Genomic DNA, 17320 nt, shown 5'->3' with positions numbered 1-17320 from the left:
TTTTGTGTCTGTGTGGTCATTTTGAGTCTCTTCCTGGTCAGTACATGTGTGGTATTGATCATACTCTGCGTGTCAGACTTCAAACATCATAGTTTGAAACTCTTAGTCATCTGAAATCCCATCCTTTGGGAGCTGTGTGCTCCAAAGTCTGAAAGAAAAACACAACAACATATTTAAGAATCATCTGGACTGTTTTATTGCTCTCATTCAAAACACTACTCCATAAAAAACACCCCAACATCTGCTTCCTTCTGAGTAACCTATGGTTATTGAGCACATAAGATGCTTGTATAAAATTTGTTGAACATCAAAAATATGACATTTATTGCGGAATCAGAACCAGAGAGACAAAATATACAGAACAAAGAGGAAGACAATGTGGTTATTGAGTTTTGGTTCAAAGCACTGACTGTTAGAAACTCAACAGTCTCGTGCTTCACATCTTGACAGTATGTTGATGTAATTATGAAAGCATTCATTAAAGCCCTTCTTTGCACTGCAAATCCGAAGCAGTGCTGATTGTTAATGTCCTTATATGCATGTCAAATGATTGAGATGTATTACAGTCACATATGCGTTAATTTCCTAAATCAACTGAATCAGGTTAAGTTACAGTGTGTCCTTCAATCAGCAACAGAAGCATGATCAAGTCATTTGAAAAACAGAAAAATTTCAGCCATCAAACTGTCATTAAATGGATTTTAGATAGTAATACATTAAGATAGTGTCAAAGCAAAATGTCAATTTTAAAGTGAAGCTGTTGCACAAACACGGTTTACCCTGTATGCTATAAAGCAGTAATTCCTCCAGGACTGGAAGTCACAACATTGCATTGCCTCACAGTGATTATGTGTCGATTAAAAAAAAACAAAAAAAAAAAAACACACTTTACATGATTAAAAAACAAACAAGAATTTACTCAAAGATTAAAATGTATCACATTAATGCTTTTAAATAGGATCACATCTTAAAAAGGAACAATTTAAATAGGCTTTTAGGGTTCACAGTTGAGTGTGTGAGAACATTACACCCCCCCCCCCCCCACAAGAGTATGTGAAACATTAAAAAAATAATCTTAAATGGGTTTTTTTTTTTTTGCTTTGGGGACAAAATTCTAAAATATTATTTTGGTGGAATTACCATTTAGAAACACTGCAAAAATATACATAATCATTTCATTTTGACAAACAGAAAAAAATACAATATCTTAAGAGCAAAAGGGAACTCAAAATGAAGATTCAGATGCAGTGCCGGTTAAAAAAAATATCAGTGTTTGATCACAAATAATTGCACAACAGATGTGCTTAATATAATGCCTGGCATCTACAGAAATATAAGAGGTAGAGCTAAATACAGATATGATACATCTAGATCTCCCTAAAACAGGGAGAAGACGGGTGAGTTGATACAGAGCACTGAAAGAATCGCTTCAATTTTGCACACATGGGGGAAGTTCAATGGTAAAGCCATATTTAAGGTTCAAAGAGCAAAATCATTTGCAGAGTTTAAATATAATAAATATATATAAAAAAAAAGAAAATAAAGCGGTATTAGAGTTCCAGTCTGTATGGTGTTAAACCATTTACTTCTTACCACACTGAAACAAACATGGCATTCCTACATGATGTTCTGGATGTGTTTCATTAGACGGATGCTTGATAACTAATTTATATGCCCGTGAATACAAAATTAATGTCCGCTTGTGACAGATGACCTTTTGTAGCCCTTTTTGTCTGCCGCAAGTAAAGGGCAATTTCTTATGTGAATCCCCTTTTCTTGCCGCCACATGCAGTACCTCCACTACAGTATGTTTTAAGATGCCAGTATTTGGAATTTAAACTCTAAAAACCTACTATATTAAAAACAGTACAATCAGAAGAGAGGTTGCATATGTTTGGGATTATTTGAATAAATCTATTTTAAAAAACTGTGGTGATCTATTTCTACAAACCTGAAGTATACTGGACATCTTTTTTGATAAAAAAATATTTAGCTGGACACTATTATAAATTATTAGCGTACACATTCATAAGATATTAATGTCCCATAAGAACTGCATACAGATGATCTTGAGTAGCCCTTTTTGTCTTCTGCAAAAACTCAAGAGGACAAACATATCTTACATCAGCCCTCATTTAAATTCAGTACCACCAAAGTGTTGCAACTTTAAGACAAATACTTCCAGCAATTCTTATTTTAATCCTCACACAGGGAATATTTAAAAAAAATACTGTTATGAAGCAGTATAAAAGAGGATGTTTGGTATTTAATGCTGGTTCTGTATCTTTGGGTAATTCCTTCACAGATCAGTTTCAGAGCCCTTCCTCCAGAAGAAAGTGTTATCGTCAGAGTTCCTGTCTATCCGAATCTGAGGCGAACCTTTTGTGTATTGGCCTCTCTCAAGACTGTAAAGGGGAAGAGATACAGAGTCATTTAAACATGGTGCCAGAACACAGAGTCACACTTTGAGCATTTCCTCTCAGAGAAAACGTGATATGTGGAAGCCAGCTTGTACTCACTCACTCGGCCACTGTGGGAGTTTCAAAGTAGTGCTCAGCACGACGAATGCGGGTTAAGGAAAGTCTTGGATTCATCTCCTGGAAGGGGGAAAGAACATTTAAAAACAATGTACTTCACAAACACTCTGAAATGTTAAATGGTTTAGCAGAGGAGATACAAAGAAAAGAAAGCAAGCACTGCCAAGCTGCTTTTATGGTCATAAAATTAAAGGGATAGTTTGGATTATTTGAATTTACACAGTGTGAGGTTCTTATCCATATACAGTGTATTTCATACAGATGTCTGTTTGCATGCTCCCAGTTTGGAGAAGCAGGCAGGAGTTGACACAAAAACTAAGCAATGTACTGCTGAGGATAGGAGTCAGCAAGAAAACGTATTTTAGCCACCTGAAAAAAAGAGATTCACCTAAATAAAAAAGTCAGCATCAGTTTAAGTGTAAGCTATATTGAGAGTAAGTTCACTGCTTTAGCTTTCCATCAGACAGCCTGTTATGACAGGGAAGACGTTAATGGCTACATTTCCCCATCAATGCTCTTGCTAAAGCCACCAGACTCCATTGACAAAAATTTAATTTTAGCTTGCTGAACACAGAAGCTGCTGGTCTGCTGCTGCTTCAGTCAGTTTGTTAGTTTGTGTTATTTTGTGACTTTGGTGAATCCAAACTAACTCTTTTAAACACCAAAGTCACAGAATAACAAACAAACAAAATTACAGTTAAAGGCAGACCAGCAGCTTCTGTGGTCAGCGGTGTGGAGTCTAATGGGAACAGGAAAAAAAAAGAGTGATAAAATGGCTGAATTTTCCCATTGGAAATTACTGACAGCAAGATAAAGCAGTGAAATATTGTAAATATAATGACTCTGAAACTGACTTAGAATTCTTTAGATGGTTAAAATACGTTGTTTCGCTGACCCCTCCACAACAGCGCCAGTCTTGATTCTGCTTCTCCAAACTGAGGGCGCGTTGACTGACATCTACTGTGTGCAGTATACTGTCTATGGAGAAGTACCTCATACACTAAATATATCAGTATCCCTTTAAGAACTCGGTGAAAAAAACCTATTCAAACCAGCAGTGTTACAGTCAGAAAATAATTATCTTTTAAGGTGTTAAATTTGTTAGTGCAAGCAAAAAGGTCACAATGAAACAAGAAAAGGTGTGCATGAAGCCTTAAGAAGCCGTGTTGGAGTGGCCCGTGGAGCTGTGGCAAAGCGGCCCTGACTTGTACTCACTATCCTTAGATTTATCACCCAACATGGGCTCCTGCTCCATCATATCCATAGAGATTTTTATACTGGGGATATTGTCTTGGTAAGGGTAGTCAGACTGTGGGAGGATGGAAGGAGAACATTAACACTTATGAAGGACCTACAGGAGACAATCACATGGCAACAACAGATATACAGGCCATTTAAATTGAAAAAATGGTTGACTCACAAATTCAATTTCACTGTCAATGCTTCCCTTCTTCTTGTTTTTCTTTTTCTTCTCATCCTCTTTCTTCTTCTTGTCTTTCTCTGGGATGACGTCATCCAGGTAGCTGAGGTCATGCTGGGAGAACACGTAGTCCATCGCCTTACGAACGGCTACCAACGCCAAGATCTGCAGACAGAGAAACGAGTTTGATTAGCTTTTGTGTCCTGATAAAGTCTACCTCTGTGTAGCTGTTTGCAGCCATTTCTCACCATGACAGGGAAGATGATGGCAGCCACGGTCGACTTGAGGATCCAGAGGAGTGCCAGACACAGGACCTGGATGAAGGTGAAGAGGTGGATGCGTCTCTGGGGGACGTGCCGCAGGTAGATCAGGTCCGGCTGGTGCTTGGCGGGCATCAGGAGCAGCTGCAGGCGGTCCATGAACTGAGACAAGCAGACAGACAAAACAGACATGAGCTCATTGTCTCTTTAGTATTTGGCTGTAACTTAGAGTAAGAAGCATCTACAGACATATTAAGGTTATATTTAACTTGTCTTTAACATTTTAGTGAGCAGTGTAAAGATTTGACACTCAGTAACTACAGTAAGTTAAGTAGTTAATAATCTCAGTAATGCTCTGTTACTTAAACATCTTAGGGGTCAACTTCGCTGCAGTCTTAGCAGAGGGTTAATATAATTTTCGTCTTTGTGCTTCGAAAGGACATACTTCTTTTGGACACGTTAGCTCTACACAGGAGCTGGAAATGTGGGGAGCAGGGGTCAACTGATATTGGTTTTTCAGGGCTGATACCGATAATTAGTAGTTAATGAGACCAATAACCAGGATCTGGAACCTATAAGCATTTACAATAAAAATGAAAATCCTTGTGTCAATATTGACAATTTGGAGTATAACTCCAACACAAAACTTTGTTTAAAAGCCTTTAGCAAACATTTAATTGAAACCGAAACTTTCAAATATTTTTATAAAGACAAAATTAAAAAATGAATTAATATAAATGGTTTTACAAAGGAGAAGTTCCTCCCATGCTGACTCTTTTGTTGCACTTTTCAATATATTAATTTTATCAGCAATCACTCAAATAGAACACTGATACAGATATTCAGCAAAATGCCAGATATCATCTTAAATAATCTGCCAGGCTGATAAATGGTTGACCCCTATTGAGGAGGCATTTAGCCTCTGCCAAAAGAGGACAAATACACCTCCTGCTAACTCAATAGTTGTCTTATTTACATACTTTCATATAAGCCAGTATAGCTTTGTACCACACCCTCACATGCACTTTTTATATATAACCATAATTATGATTTGTATTATGTGAAACAAATATAACTAAACTACACTAAGTTGTGTATTTAGAGCTCTCAAAAAGGTTGTGAATAGCTCATCAGGTGTTCACATGGTCACTTCTGGTAAACACGGTAGACGCAACCCCATTTGATCATAGCATTAACTGCCACTAGTAGCTTTGCTTACATGTCATGTCTTAACTGCCAGCTAACCCCTTTAGCCTGACTTAAATTTGATTAGCATACAACTTTCAGGTAGGATTTGCTCAGAGCTGGAGAGCGTGTGAACAGGAGTGCTGCTGTGGCTGAGCTAATGTTGACTGAGTAAATACAGACACTGAAAAACACAATGTCTTCTTCTTGTATTTAACTAAGTTATGTAAATCTTTTTAAACGACTATAATGTCATTTATTACATTTTTCAGGTACTTGCTCAACACTTGTAAGCAGTCAGAGAAATGGTCAGACGCACTCACCTGGACACCATTGAGTGACGCCACACCCATGTAGAGGAACACACCATAGAGCACAGGCATGGGGATGAACTGAAGGGCACAGAGGAATACAAGGAAAGTTATGATGAGATAGGCGACAAGGTGTAGCAAAGTCAACTGAGGTTCATTCTAAAGACATGAAAAGTTAAAGTGATGCTAAGTTGTTAGGGCTCGCTCCAAACAGGTTATATCAAGGTTTATTTTTAGCATCATTGGTTGGTTTAAAAATAGTCTCCAAGCAGCTTTTCTAGTAAGAGTGATCTTTTTGTTGACACCAGTGTGATTAGTCACTTGGCTGCCATCAGAGCAGGTTTGGCAACTACTTGCTCAGCATTAGCCATCAGTGGAAAATATCCACTTACCATCAAAAATCTTCCATGTGATCAATATTTAAGCCAGAAGTAGTAAAAGCCAGACAGATGAAAATACATTTAAAACAGCTCAAGTCATAATTTATGCTAAAAAGTTTCCATCTTTCCAAAATCATGTGAGTATAGTGGATGACAAACAAAACAAAATGTATTCACAGGACCAGAAGCTCAATATTCAAAATGTCCACAAGGGGGAGTACAAGCTCAAACAATATCCTATAACTCACTTCACTTTTTTTTTGTTTGGCAGCTTAATGTGGGAATGGAAACTCGAGAAGGCACTCAGCTGCAATTGGAGCTTAAGCCCTTATGAACATGCTTATTTCACATCGAATTACTTCAACTAGGGGAGTTCCTAATCGGATGAATGCAAGATTTGAAATTATTTCAAATTTAAGAGGGGTGACAGGAGTTTGTCCTAAAAGAGGCGGACAGTAATCCATATTTCCATGGAAGAATTAAGAAGTTGGAGCGCTGCAGCACCTTGAGGATAGGGGCCATGAAGACAGAGAGTCCCGTCAGGAGGAACACGAAGATACCGGTAACTCTTTGCTCCCTGGATTAGTGGAAGAAAACACAAAATTAAAACATTAACTCTCAAGAGCAAATACATCAGTGGATCTGAAAAACAGTTCATACAATGTTTCTATAATGACAATTCAATACATTTTCAGATTTATAAGGGAAAATGTGTGTGCAATATTGTCTTTTCCTGTGCATATAAACTTTTTGGAGGGAGTTTACACACAGCATTACAGCCCATTGTTATAAAAACCCTCCCTCCTAGCCACCTGCTAAGAGATTAATTTTCACCTGGGAATCCAAAATCAGTGTAATTAACTACGTGGCACTGTCAAAAGCCAACAACACTCTGGGAAATAGAGAGAGGAGTAGAAACATTTGCTCGGGACCGATAGGTAAGAAACAATTTAATTCTTAAATGTCGCCATTGTGTCTTGCAGCTGTGTCCCTTTACCTGACGCCCAGGAATTTGGGCTGCTCCCCAGGGGCCGACGTCTGAGTCTCCATTTTCAGAGAGTCGATGTGGGCGATGGAGATGACAGTGGCAGCCACGTACCACGGCAGGCCCATGAAAGAGCAGATGATCATCAGGATGGCCACCCAGAACAGGTCCAGGTGATAGCCTGCCCCTTTCTAAGAGGAGACAAAGATCCGAAAGACACTTTGGGAATCTTTCTTGTGATTGAACTCTTGACACAGTGAAGCTAAACTATGGATGGAATATGTATCAAGAGTTAAAGGCTAAGTTTGGTATTTCATAACCCGGACCCTATTTTCTCATGTTTTTGTGTCTAAAGCCCTGTTTCACACAGATCAAGTATTACCTGGGGATATCTGGTAATTTGTAATTATCATGGGGGTCTTCCTTTGATCTCCATCCCATGCGAATCTGTCAAATAGTTATCTAGTAAAAAAGGTTAAAATTCCACCGCAAATTATCCTCCTATATTTTGCCAAACATATAGACTGTGATAATATTAGTCTAGTGAAAATAGAAAATCTCAGGCATTTGGGGTCATATTTTGTTTTTCTGTTTTGGATTTCTGCATCACATGAGGCCCCCCCAGGTAATATCAGTCCTGTGCGAATAGGGATTATGTAAAAATAGAAAGGGTTTAAAAAAAGAAAAAAAAAGTTTCAGTATTAAGTGAGAGCGCTGTAGACGGCAGCAGCAAAACAGGCTGTAATGTAACCACTCCGGGCATGTTCCCACCACCACATTTACTAAAGCATTAAAAATGTTTGTTTTTGCCACTAGCACGCTCATATGATCATTTAAGTTTCTGAAAACCTATGGAAATTATTCCTACAGAGAAAGAACTTTTTGTGAAAGTCTCAGTGGCAAAAACAAGCACTTTCAGTGGAAGCGAAATAAGGATACACAAATGTCCTAAGTGGTAACATTGCAGCCTCTATCACCACTGTTATGTGCAGCACTCTTTCACAGTACAGAACCACATTTAGAAATTGTTGTTCCCATTAGTCTTTGGACACGACATTGTAAGAAAGCAGGGTCCATTTAAAACAAACAAAAAAAACCCATAACTGAACTTATCCTTTAATATTTCTAAAATTCTGGCTCCAGCCCTGTTTTTCTGTTCAGTTTTATATTTAAATTTTTTATACATTTTATTCTAAAATTTTCACAGTGAATAAAACTTTGAAGTGGTGCACCAACCTTGAGTTTGTGCTCTTTCCTGTTGACAATCACAGCAGTGATCTGCTGATCCATAAATATCAGAATGGTGACCAGTAGAGCGGGGAGAGCAGCAGCCAGGTACACCCACCAGGGGTTCCCTCCAAATGGAGGAATAAACCAGCCCCTCAGTGGACTCGTGGGCTGAAATAAGAAGAACCAGACTGTTAAAGAGACCTGGACACCAATATAAAGGAACACCACATAAGTTTATTATCTTTTTTCTGTGTGCACACAGTCCAGATCTCTCCGACATGGATAACATCTCAAACAGAACAGAGGAACAAATACCTAATGCAAAGAGATTACTGCATTACACTTTCAGAGTTTTAACAATGAACAGAGTCTGGAATTACACAGTGCATTATTACAAGACAGAAATCTGTGAATTAAGTCTCTGTGGTCAGACAAAGCTGGCTCTGTACCTGCAGCTATAAGACCGTCTCTGTTCTCACATCACCTATAATCAAGCTGTTATTCGATGCAGCTACCTGCTCCTCTACCCCATCATCCCCTTCCTCCGTGTCGAGGCGGTCTTAACGCCAGCTGAGGAACATTCGAGGTGAGCAACCTCCGAGACTGACTGTGCCTTAGTTTCATGTGTCGCTATTTGGGCAAACTACAAAGAGAGCATTATACTGGGATTCTGCAGAATCTCGGAGGGCTTGTAGCAGAAACATGGATCATTATCAGTGTAATGAGAGGAAAGTGCACCTGGCTGGACACAGTTCAATCAATTCAGAGCCATGATTTCAGACAGGATGAGTTTGTCACTTTAGTGTGTGGTGTGTACCTTGAATTCACTTGGCACTATGAGTTTTGGAGTTTCCACACCAACAAAGGCGTCCACGCCGCAGAACAGCAAAATGGTCAAGATGATCGCAAAGTCACTGATGAGTTTCCTCACCTGGAAGGGAAAAATTCACAGCAGGTTTGACAGCGTTTTTTTTAACTTGTGGCAGTATGAACTACCAGCTCAGGACATTTTCTTTGTTTGAACAACACCCTGTTAAACATGAGCAAATTGGTTTGACGACTTTGACGTTGACAGTTTGAAGTGTTAACTGTTTGGTGACTCCACAGACATCTAATGTCACTGGTTACAGCTTTACTAAACATTAACTGCTTTTGACATTATGAGCAGAGCCAAATTTCTAAATTAAATGATCTGCTACACATCCAACTGTTGGTGCTCTAACTCACGGTGGTGGGGAAGAAGCGGCTCGTCTTGAACTTCTTCAGAGCCATGGAGCAGGTGTAGGTCCCAAAGAACAAGATGATTGACATCAAGGTGATGTCAGGCACAAAGCCACAGGCCTCTCCGACCAGCCGCCCGTTGTACTTCAGACACTGCTGTTTGGACAAGGACGCCCAGGTGGCATTCGCTGGCTGGAGAGACAAAGACAAAGAGGTTCCTTAAACCAATAAGTAGCAATAATTGGACTGAAAAACCCAACTCTGTCTTTGAATTAAGCAACAATTTTAGAAACCTGAATCCATGCTACTAAAGATCACAAAAACAAGAACACTACATACCAGATCTGTACTGTTCGTCCACGCAGAGACATCAAGGAGGTCTGATGAGTTGCCTAGTAAAGACATACAATAAACCAAAATGAGACTTGCAGTTTTAACACTTGCCATTTTGAATCAGGGTCAACATCCCCTCTCAACTCTGCTGAGTCACTCTCAGCACAGAAACTCATAGGGCTGTTGAGAAGGTAAACAGTGGTATCTTACAGGCCAACACGTACTAGAATCATTTATCTCCACTGTAAACACACAAAAATAAGTTGAAAGCTTTGTTGAGCACACAATAGTAACATCAATGCCAAACAGGGCAAAACCAAATACGACTGTTCAGCTTTCACTGTCTGGTATCACTGGGGATACTGATGGCGCCAAACAATGAGGACTTTTAAGGCAAAGGATGGTTCAAGATCGCTGTGTGGTGATATCAGACACTGTCTATGTTACTGGATACAGCTGTGATCGATGTTTACGTCTCCTCTACGCACCAGGCATGCAGACGCAGTCGTAGTGAGTGATGAGGTTGGGATCGTAGTCGGCGTTGATCGGGTTGTGGTGGGCCAGCTTTATCATCTTCTTGAAAGCGTCGTAGATGAAGATGAAGCTGATGAGCGCAGAGAAGCCTTCCTCGGTGAATCGGGTGAAGTACTGCACCAGGAAGCTGGCATCTGTGGCGACCAGCACCAGACAGAATATACCCGACCACAGGCCGATCCACAGCCGGAACTCAAGGTAGTCCAGCCCGTTGTCTCTGAGGAGGAGGACAGATTGGGGCCAGAGGGGTTAAATGTGTACAAGTGTATCCCCACATCTTATTTCCAAGCTAAATCCCCTGAAGAAGTCACGGTTGTTTTTATCACTGCTGTCTAACATGAATTCTGTGAAATTAAGGTTTCCGTAACCCCTTGACGCCTGGATCAACATCAGTTTGCTTGTGCTGCGTTCAGACACGTTTCGCATCTTTAAAACCTGAGAAAATTGTTTTGGAAAACATTTCGAAATGTCCCACAAATTGCAATAAATTTGTAAGTACCTAAAAAAAGTAAAACATAAAAAAGTGGTAAGTGGTAAAGTGTTTTCTTACAGTATGTAAAAGCAGTATGCCCTAGAGCCTTTCAAAATAAAATGTAGAATTTGATGTTGTGAAACACAGAGAACACAGAGTTGTCAGCGGGCTTTTCTCTACATGAAAATAATGCACCTGTAATAACCAACAGCTGTACGCAGGCTAACAGCTGCCACTGACTCAGCAACTGTTGACCGCAGGCATGGAAACATTTGGTGGACACAGACGTTGCAACATTCTTCGCTCACAGTGTAAAATTAAATGAGAGTGAATTATTAATAATGGAACATAATCAGCATGGTGTTTGGTAATGCTAGAAGACTCTCTCTGGGAGAGGAAGGGAGTACAGTGGGAGGAGGAGAAAGAAGAAGTAAGTATTGAAAAATCTTTAATACCAGTATTGTATTGTGCAATGTTAAATCTGCACAATTATTTCTTCTCAGGTGGTTAAAAAGGGGACTGCATACACATTATTAGGTAAAGTTAGATATTCGTCTCAAACTTCTCGTCATGTTCTGCTACTTCTGATTCTATATGAGTATGTGTGTGTGTGTTTGTGTGTGTGGTCGCCAAGTCAATTGGAACAGGAAGATGACAGCAAAAACACATGGAAAATTAGCTGGCAAGTGTAAATGCCGGCAGATTTACAGTTAATAGAAAAAGTTCCATGGTGAAAATCAACAAAACTTAAAGAAAAGTTGCCAGGTCACCTTAAATATGGATTATCCATTTGTATTTCTTTTGCTCCATTTTGCATTTCTTTGCTATTATTTTTTTATTTGGGGGACACAAATAAAGCATCCCTGTAAACACACAAACAACATCTTTCCTTTGGAGAGACAACAACCTATAAATATCTTCCGAGCTACTGCAGCTGATTTTGAACTCTCTTTCACCCTCGCTAATGTTCCACGATTTCACAGGCTGAAACGAGTTTGATCCTAGGACGTTATGAACATATATATTGGGTTGGGGATAAATAATATATGAAAATAAATAATATACTAATAAATGTGCTATGCTATGACAAAAAAAACCCCCAAAAACATGCTATGTGATCAAAAAAATAGTTAGCAAATGTAGTTCTGTTATGCTTGACAGCTATGGGTAAATAAAATCAATGAAAAACACTGTACTATCTCTATTTCATTACTTTGAAATGTAATATAAAGTGGAAAACTACAATGTAATATAATTATTATGTGGGTCACATAACTGTCAATTATGATAGTTTTTACAAAGTTATAAAAAGATGGCATTAAAAAGTCATTAAAAAGAAATTAAAAGTCAGTATGTCTTTGTAAAATAGCATTAAAATGGCATTTAAAAAGTCATAGCATGTTATAATAAAACATCAGAAAAAAGTCAGACTATGTTTGAATAAAATGGCATTAAAAATGCTTATAAAGTCATAGTATATGACAATAAATTGGCATAAAAAGCTTAAGTATGTATTAATTAAAAAGGCAATGATTGTTAGCATGTTTCCAAAAAATCGCATAAAAAAGTTGTAAAAAGTCTTTGAATGTCATAATAGATGGCATAAAAATTCATAAAGAAATCGGCGTGTGCACTTCTCCTGTGTGTCTTCCAATCATATACCTCTTCCCTAAAATATCCCTCAGTCTTTAAAACTTTGAGATTCCATGATGTAAGATTTTTGTCACAAAAAGCTCTAAGATAATACATTTAGCAGTTGAGTTTCTAAAAATGTCTCGAGGAAGATGTCACCCCAGACCCTTGGAGGGTTGCAGACTGTGTAGGGTGAAAATGGTGCCTCCACAATGTTGAATAGGTGATTACGGCCCTGGTCTGATCAGTTTCTACTCACTTGCTGAAGCTGAAAAGCAGTCTTTCAAAGACGAGCACGGGGCCTGTGCTGCTGAGAATCGTCAGGGGCTGACCGGAGAGCAGACAGAACACTGTTCCTGTGAGTGCCGTACCCAGGAAACTTTCCAGCACTCCCTGCACACATGGAAAAACAAAACGACTTCACACACAGCTCATGGAACATGTTAGGCCCAGAAAATACACAGAGGAGACAAGACCTGGACATTTATACGTTTAGCATGACTCCATGTGAACTATCCTGGAAAGAAATTGTTCAACAGAGACATTGTTTATTGCTTATTTCCATTTTTCTTCTCCAACTCTTTCTGAGCCCTGGAACAGCAATACCAGAATTCTGCTTACTCAGCTGGAAGCTTTGTTTTCCCTATACACATCACACAGCTGCGAGGCTGGCCAATCAGGACGGGCCTGTTTCATTTCCAGTCGTGTCACTTGTTTAGACTCGGGGCATGTCACAAGCCTAATGCCATACAGACGCTGTAGATAGATGAGGAACTGACATCGTGGCTCTATTTCTGAAAGCTGCACTGAATGAGGTCGGCTGAGGGCAGGGATTCCCTCTGCTGTGCTCAGAGTGCAGGAGGGGCGGATTGAGGAGGTGGTGGTGTAGGGGGAGGAGGAGGGGTCATTGGAAATGCAGCCATGACGAGGCTGTGGTGGCTGAGTAATCTGGATCTGTGGTTATTTACAGCCCGGGCAAATCCGCCAGGCCGCTGCTCTGCAGGTCTTCTAGGATGCACCTCGTTGCCAGGAGAGTGCGGTCAAAGCCGGGGACAACCCCACACAGTCAGCGATCAGGGCCCCGGGATGGCTGCAGCGGCGTTTGACATTATTATTACACAATTATACAACTTTTCCATGTGCAGTCCTCTTAACAGCAGGTTCAACAGATGGATGCAGTATGAGCCTCTGAGCTCCAAATGAGCATGGCTTATCAGCTGAAGTCAACTCTTTTTTGACGTTCACTAGTTTGTGACTTAACACAACGACTCACGTCATCTTGAAACAGATCCAAGCTCATTCAATTAACCCTTGAACACCTGGATCCACATCAGTATTTTTGTATTGCATTCAGATGGTATTCTCCAGCATTTAAACCTCTAAAACCTGAGCAGTTTGGTTGGATTTCTTCCAAAAAAACGAAAAGAAAAACCCAACAAAATGAGCAACTTGACAAGAAATTCTGCAAACTGCAAAAAATGTGTAAAGGTGACAAGCAAATTAGTTATAATAAATAACAGCTTACAGCTTTTTCAAGTGCCCATATTTAGTTCGGAGTTCGTCTTTTAGGCACCGAGTTAAACTTTGTCAGCAGCTATAACACAACTTGGCCGGTTCAAAGTTAACAGGGGATTTGTTTTGTCTGCAGTCAGCTTTGAATGTGCACCACGATCTGGAGACATAAACCTCACTCATTGTACATATAAAACTATAATAAAAAGTGATTATGATTAAAAAATGATTGGTGATTACCTGCATGTTTTCTGTGGCATCACCGAGTAAGCCTCCGAATGTGATCGCATTGGTAACTGTGCCTAGGTAGATGAACAAGATGGCCGACAGAGCCTGGATATGTAGAGCATCATAGAAGTCACTGGCAAAAAATGGCAGCTTCCGCTTGATGTCCAGAACTAGACCTCCACAAAACCTTGAATACAGAACCATTCGAATGAGTACACACACACTGTTTCATGTCATGACTTTCACTTCAGTTATAAGTGACACGTGAGGTGCATAAAGTGGAAAATTAGATTACTTTGGAACTATTAGTCAAAAGTTTTCAAAGAAAGAAAAAACATATTCCACATTAATGAAAACATAGTTATCTAACAGTAAGCATGGACGAAAAAAAACATAAATGACAGAAATTCCAAGTTATGATCTTTTACTTCATGTTGCATATCTTCACCAAAAACAATCACATCCATCAAGATTAGAATCAGTCTGATAACACTCATCTATAAGGTGCATGTTGGTACCCATTAGTATAAACATCATAACAAGGCTGCACTGTGATTATGATTTGCTCTCCTGTATCTGCACCAATTTCATGTAAGGAAATTAAATCTCACTTACTTTCTGGTCCACTGAAGCTCCTCTCCGACCTCGTGTCCTCCTCCCCCTCCATGTCCCGCATCATGAGGAGTGTCGCCATTCATCTGAGGCGGCTCTAATCCAGTGTACATGTTCTTCCTTTAACAGAGGAGACAAACAGTCATTTTTCACACGCCTTCAAGCATTCTGTCTGTCAGTTCATCCAAACAAAAAAATATCAGGGGGGAGAGTTACCGGAGGCCCCACGATGCAATGTTATTACGATACTTAAGTCACGATACATTACTGCGATTTTAATATTGCATATTCTTATCTATTACCTTTTTTCTACTGCAAATTATTTCCCAAAGACAAACTTTGTAGACACTTGTCTTATCTTATCAAGCTTTTAGTCTGCAAACTATATAAACAGCTTATTCTAAGGTAACAAAAACGCAATCATTCTAAGTTTCAGTTGATAATACACCAATGAAAGCATTATTATAAATATTAGGTTCAAATTTTGCCATAATATCCTCCTAAATCCTTCATACTGGACTTTTAAACTCTTGCTATAATTGTTATTTTTTTGCAGGGGAAAAAGTTGATAAGACTTTTTCCAAGGTGTCAAATATGTGTTCATGTTGCACATTAGATTTATAAAAGATTAAGTGCAGTGACTTCATTCGTTTGGATTAGATGGTGTGGATTAGAGCGGACCTCTTGTCTGAGGAGGGCAGAGACTTGGGAGGCTCTATCCTGATGTCAGGGTCCCACTCTCCGGGGGGCAGGACGATGACCTCATCCAAGAACTCCTCAATGCCAGCCAGCAGGTCCTGCCTGTCCTTCGCTTTATAGGCAATATCATGGAACACCTGGCAGCAAAAACACAACCAAACTATTGGTCATCAATAACATAACAACATGTCCTTCAATTGTCCGTACAGAGAAAAAACACAGAACGTACAAATGGCTCATTGAACACTGCCAACTTGCTTTTTGATCATTCACACAGAGGGGAGTGTGTCACTGAAATCATTGCAACCAACGTCACCAACACAATATTGACCCCAACCAAGAGTTTTCTAAACTCTTTCACAATCTACACAAATAATGTGTTATTATCTGAGTGCAGCATGGGCCGCAGGGACAAGCAGGTAAAGTACTACAGGGCTGATGACTGAAAAAAACACAAACATCTGATAAACCTGTGACACTGCTTGTCGCGCAGGAGAGCTTAGAGGGTAAAGTTTAACTTGAGGAAATCCTGGAAAAACATGTCCCATCCTGCCATGTTGACATGGTGAGATATGCTGGGAAGAGCCGGGGCCTGTGGGAATTTGTGGACAAGGTGCTCTCAGGGCTAAAAACGTCATGAGCTGACAACACAGTCAGGAGATACACACTGAACATTTTGGAAAAGCCAGTGTAATATGTTCTGTTTGTCTTACTGTGTTGCATTTATGCTCACAAGAAAACAAATTGGTCTCCGTAACCTCAACTCACGGCTTAACAACTGAGCTGTAAGTTGTTGACTGCCAACGGGGCCCGGCAGGCAAACTGCTGTGATGATTAATAAAGCAATATCTAGGGAGCTGAGAGATTTGGCAAGAGGACAAGTCCTGCAGGTGGTGTAGTCATACTTTTCTTCTGGAAATATCTAAAAAACTACTGAATGCATTGTCATGACATTAGGTTCAGACATTCATCTTCCCTACAATTCTAATATTTCTGGTGATCCCTTAACTTTTAGTTTAGCACCATTATGGTGACGAAATTTAAAATTTTTGCAAGACCTGGGTTTATGACCTGAAAACTTCAGATAATCCCATCTGCCTCAGCTGTACTTTTATGTTTGGTGGTGATTAGTTAAAGGTAGCATGCTAAGATGCAAAACTGTAACTTTAACTAGTAACTAGTAACTTTCCTCTAACCTGTAGTGCTATTTATCAAACTATATTGTTGGAGATATTGGCTGTAGAGCATTCAGCTCAAAAAGCACTGCTTTGGTACATTACTGCCTGTAGACTGGGTGGTGAGGTAAGAATGACTTTCTTTCATTTGTAGCAACTTCTAAAACCTTAATGTGGTTCTCATGATGCCATTATCTCAGGTTCACAACCAATCAGGACTTAATTAGTCCAATCAGAGCTTAGAGAGGATGAGATCGGTTTGCGCTTGAGCAGTGAGGATCGATTTAGTGTTCTGCATCAGCCATGCTGGTTTACAGTTTAAAACAAAACTCATTCACTGTTGTTGTAAAACTTGAAGAAGGGAATGAGAACAGAGAGCACATGACTTTTGATTTAATAACCAAACATAACCAACCTCTCGAGAGCAAATGTAAATAACAGTGAATGTAAATTATCAGATTAGTATAGTAATAATGTACCTCATCTGACATCAGGGTGGCAATGGCTCTTCCAATTTCATGATAGGACTTGGCTTTACCTTTGGGCCCCAGCAGGACAAAAAGAAATCTAAGAAAATAAGATGTTAGGGAACAT

The 17320-nt window shown here is 39.5% G+C and overlaps 1 protein-coding gene across 2 annotated transcripts in view; it reads right to left on the bottom strand.

The window, feature by feature from the left end:
* Positions 1-2314: 2314 nt before the first annotated feature.
* LOC121960109 (electrogenic sodium bicarbonate cotransporter 1-like) overlaps positions 2315-17320 on the bottom strand; it is a 37100-nt gene continuing 22094 nt past the window's right edge. The window contains exons 9-26 of one of the 2 annotated variants that reach the window (XM_042509709.1): positions 17206-17293; positions 15534-15688; positions 14856-14972; positions 14253-14427; positions 12760-12893; positions 10351-10613; positions 9869-9921; positions 9536-9721; positions 9126-9239; positions 8315-8476; positions 7091-7269; positions 6598-6670; positions 5726-5794; positions 4206-4379; positions 3958-4122; positions 3753-3846; positions 2520-2597; positions 2315-2405 (exon numbers count right to left, since the gene is read on the bottom strand). In XM_042509709.1, the coding sequence (XP_042365643.1) occupies positions 2554-2597; positions 3753-3846; positions 3958-4122; positions 4206-4379; positions 5726-5794; positions 6598-6670; positions 7091-7269; positions 8315-8476; positions 9126-9239; positions 9536-9721; positions 9869-9921; positions 10351-10613; positions 12760-12893; positions 14253-14427; positions 14856-14972; positions 15534-15688; positions 17206-17293 (2245 nt within the window). In that variant the 3' untranslated portion in view covers positions 2315-2405; positions 2520-2553. The remainder of the gene's footprint in view (positions 2406-2519; positions 2598-3752; positions 3847-3957; positions 4123-4205; positions 4380-5725; positions 5795-6597; positions 6671-7090; positions 7270-8314; positions 8477-9125; positions 9240-9535; positions 9722-9868; positions 9922-10350; positions 10614-12759; positions 12894-14252; positions 14428-14855; positions 14973-15533; positions 15689-17205; positions 17294-17320) is intronic. The other variant, XM_042509710.1, reaches the window with a different exon arrangement.

This window comes from Plectropomus leopardus, chromosome 20, assembly GCF_008729295.1.
Source record: "Plectropomus leopardus isolate mb chromosome 20, YSFRI_Pleo_2.0, whole genome shotgun sequence".
In the NCBI taxonomy this organism is placed as follows: Eukaryota; Metazoa; Chordata; class Actinopteri; order Perciformes; family Serranidae; genus Plectropomus; species Plectropomus leopardus.
The sequence above is the reverse complement of the archived record's forward strand: the minus strand, read 5'-3'. Positions and strand labels throughout refer to the sequence as shown.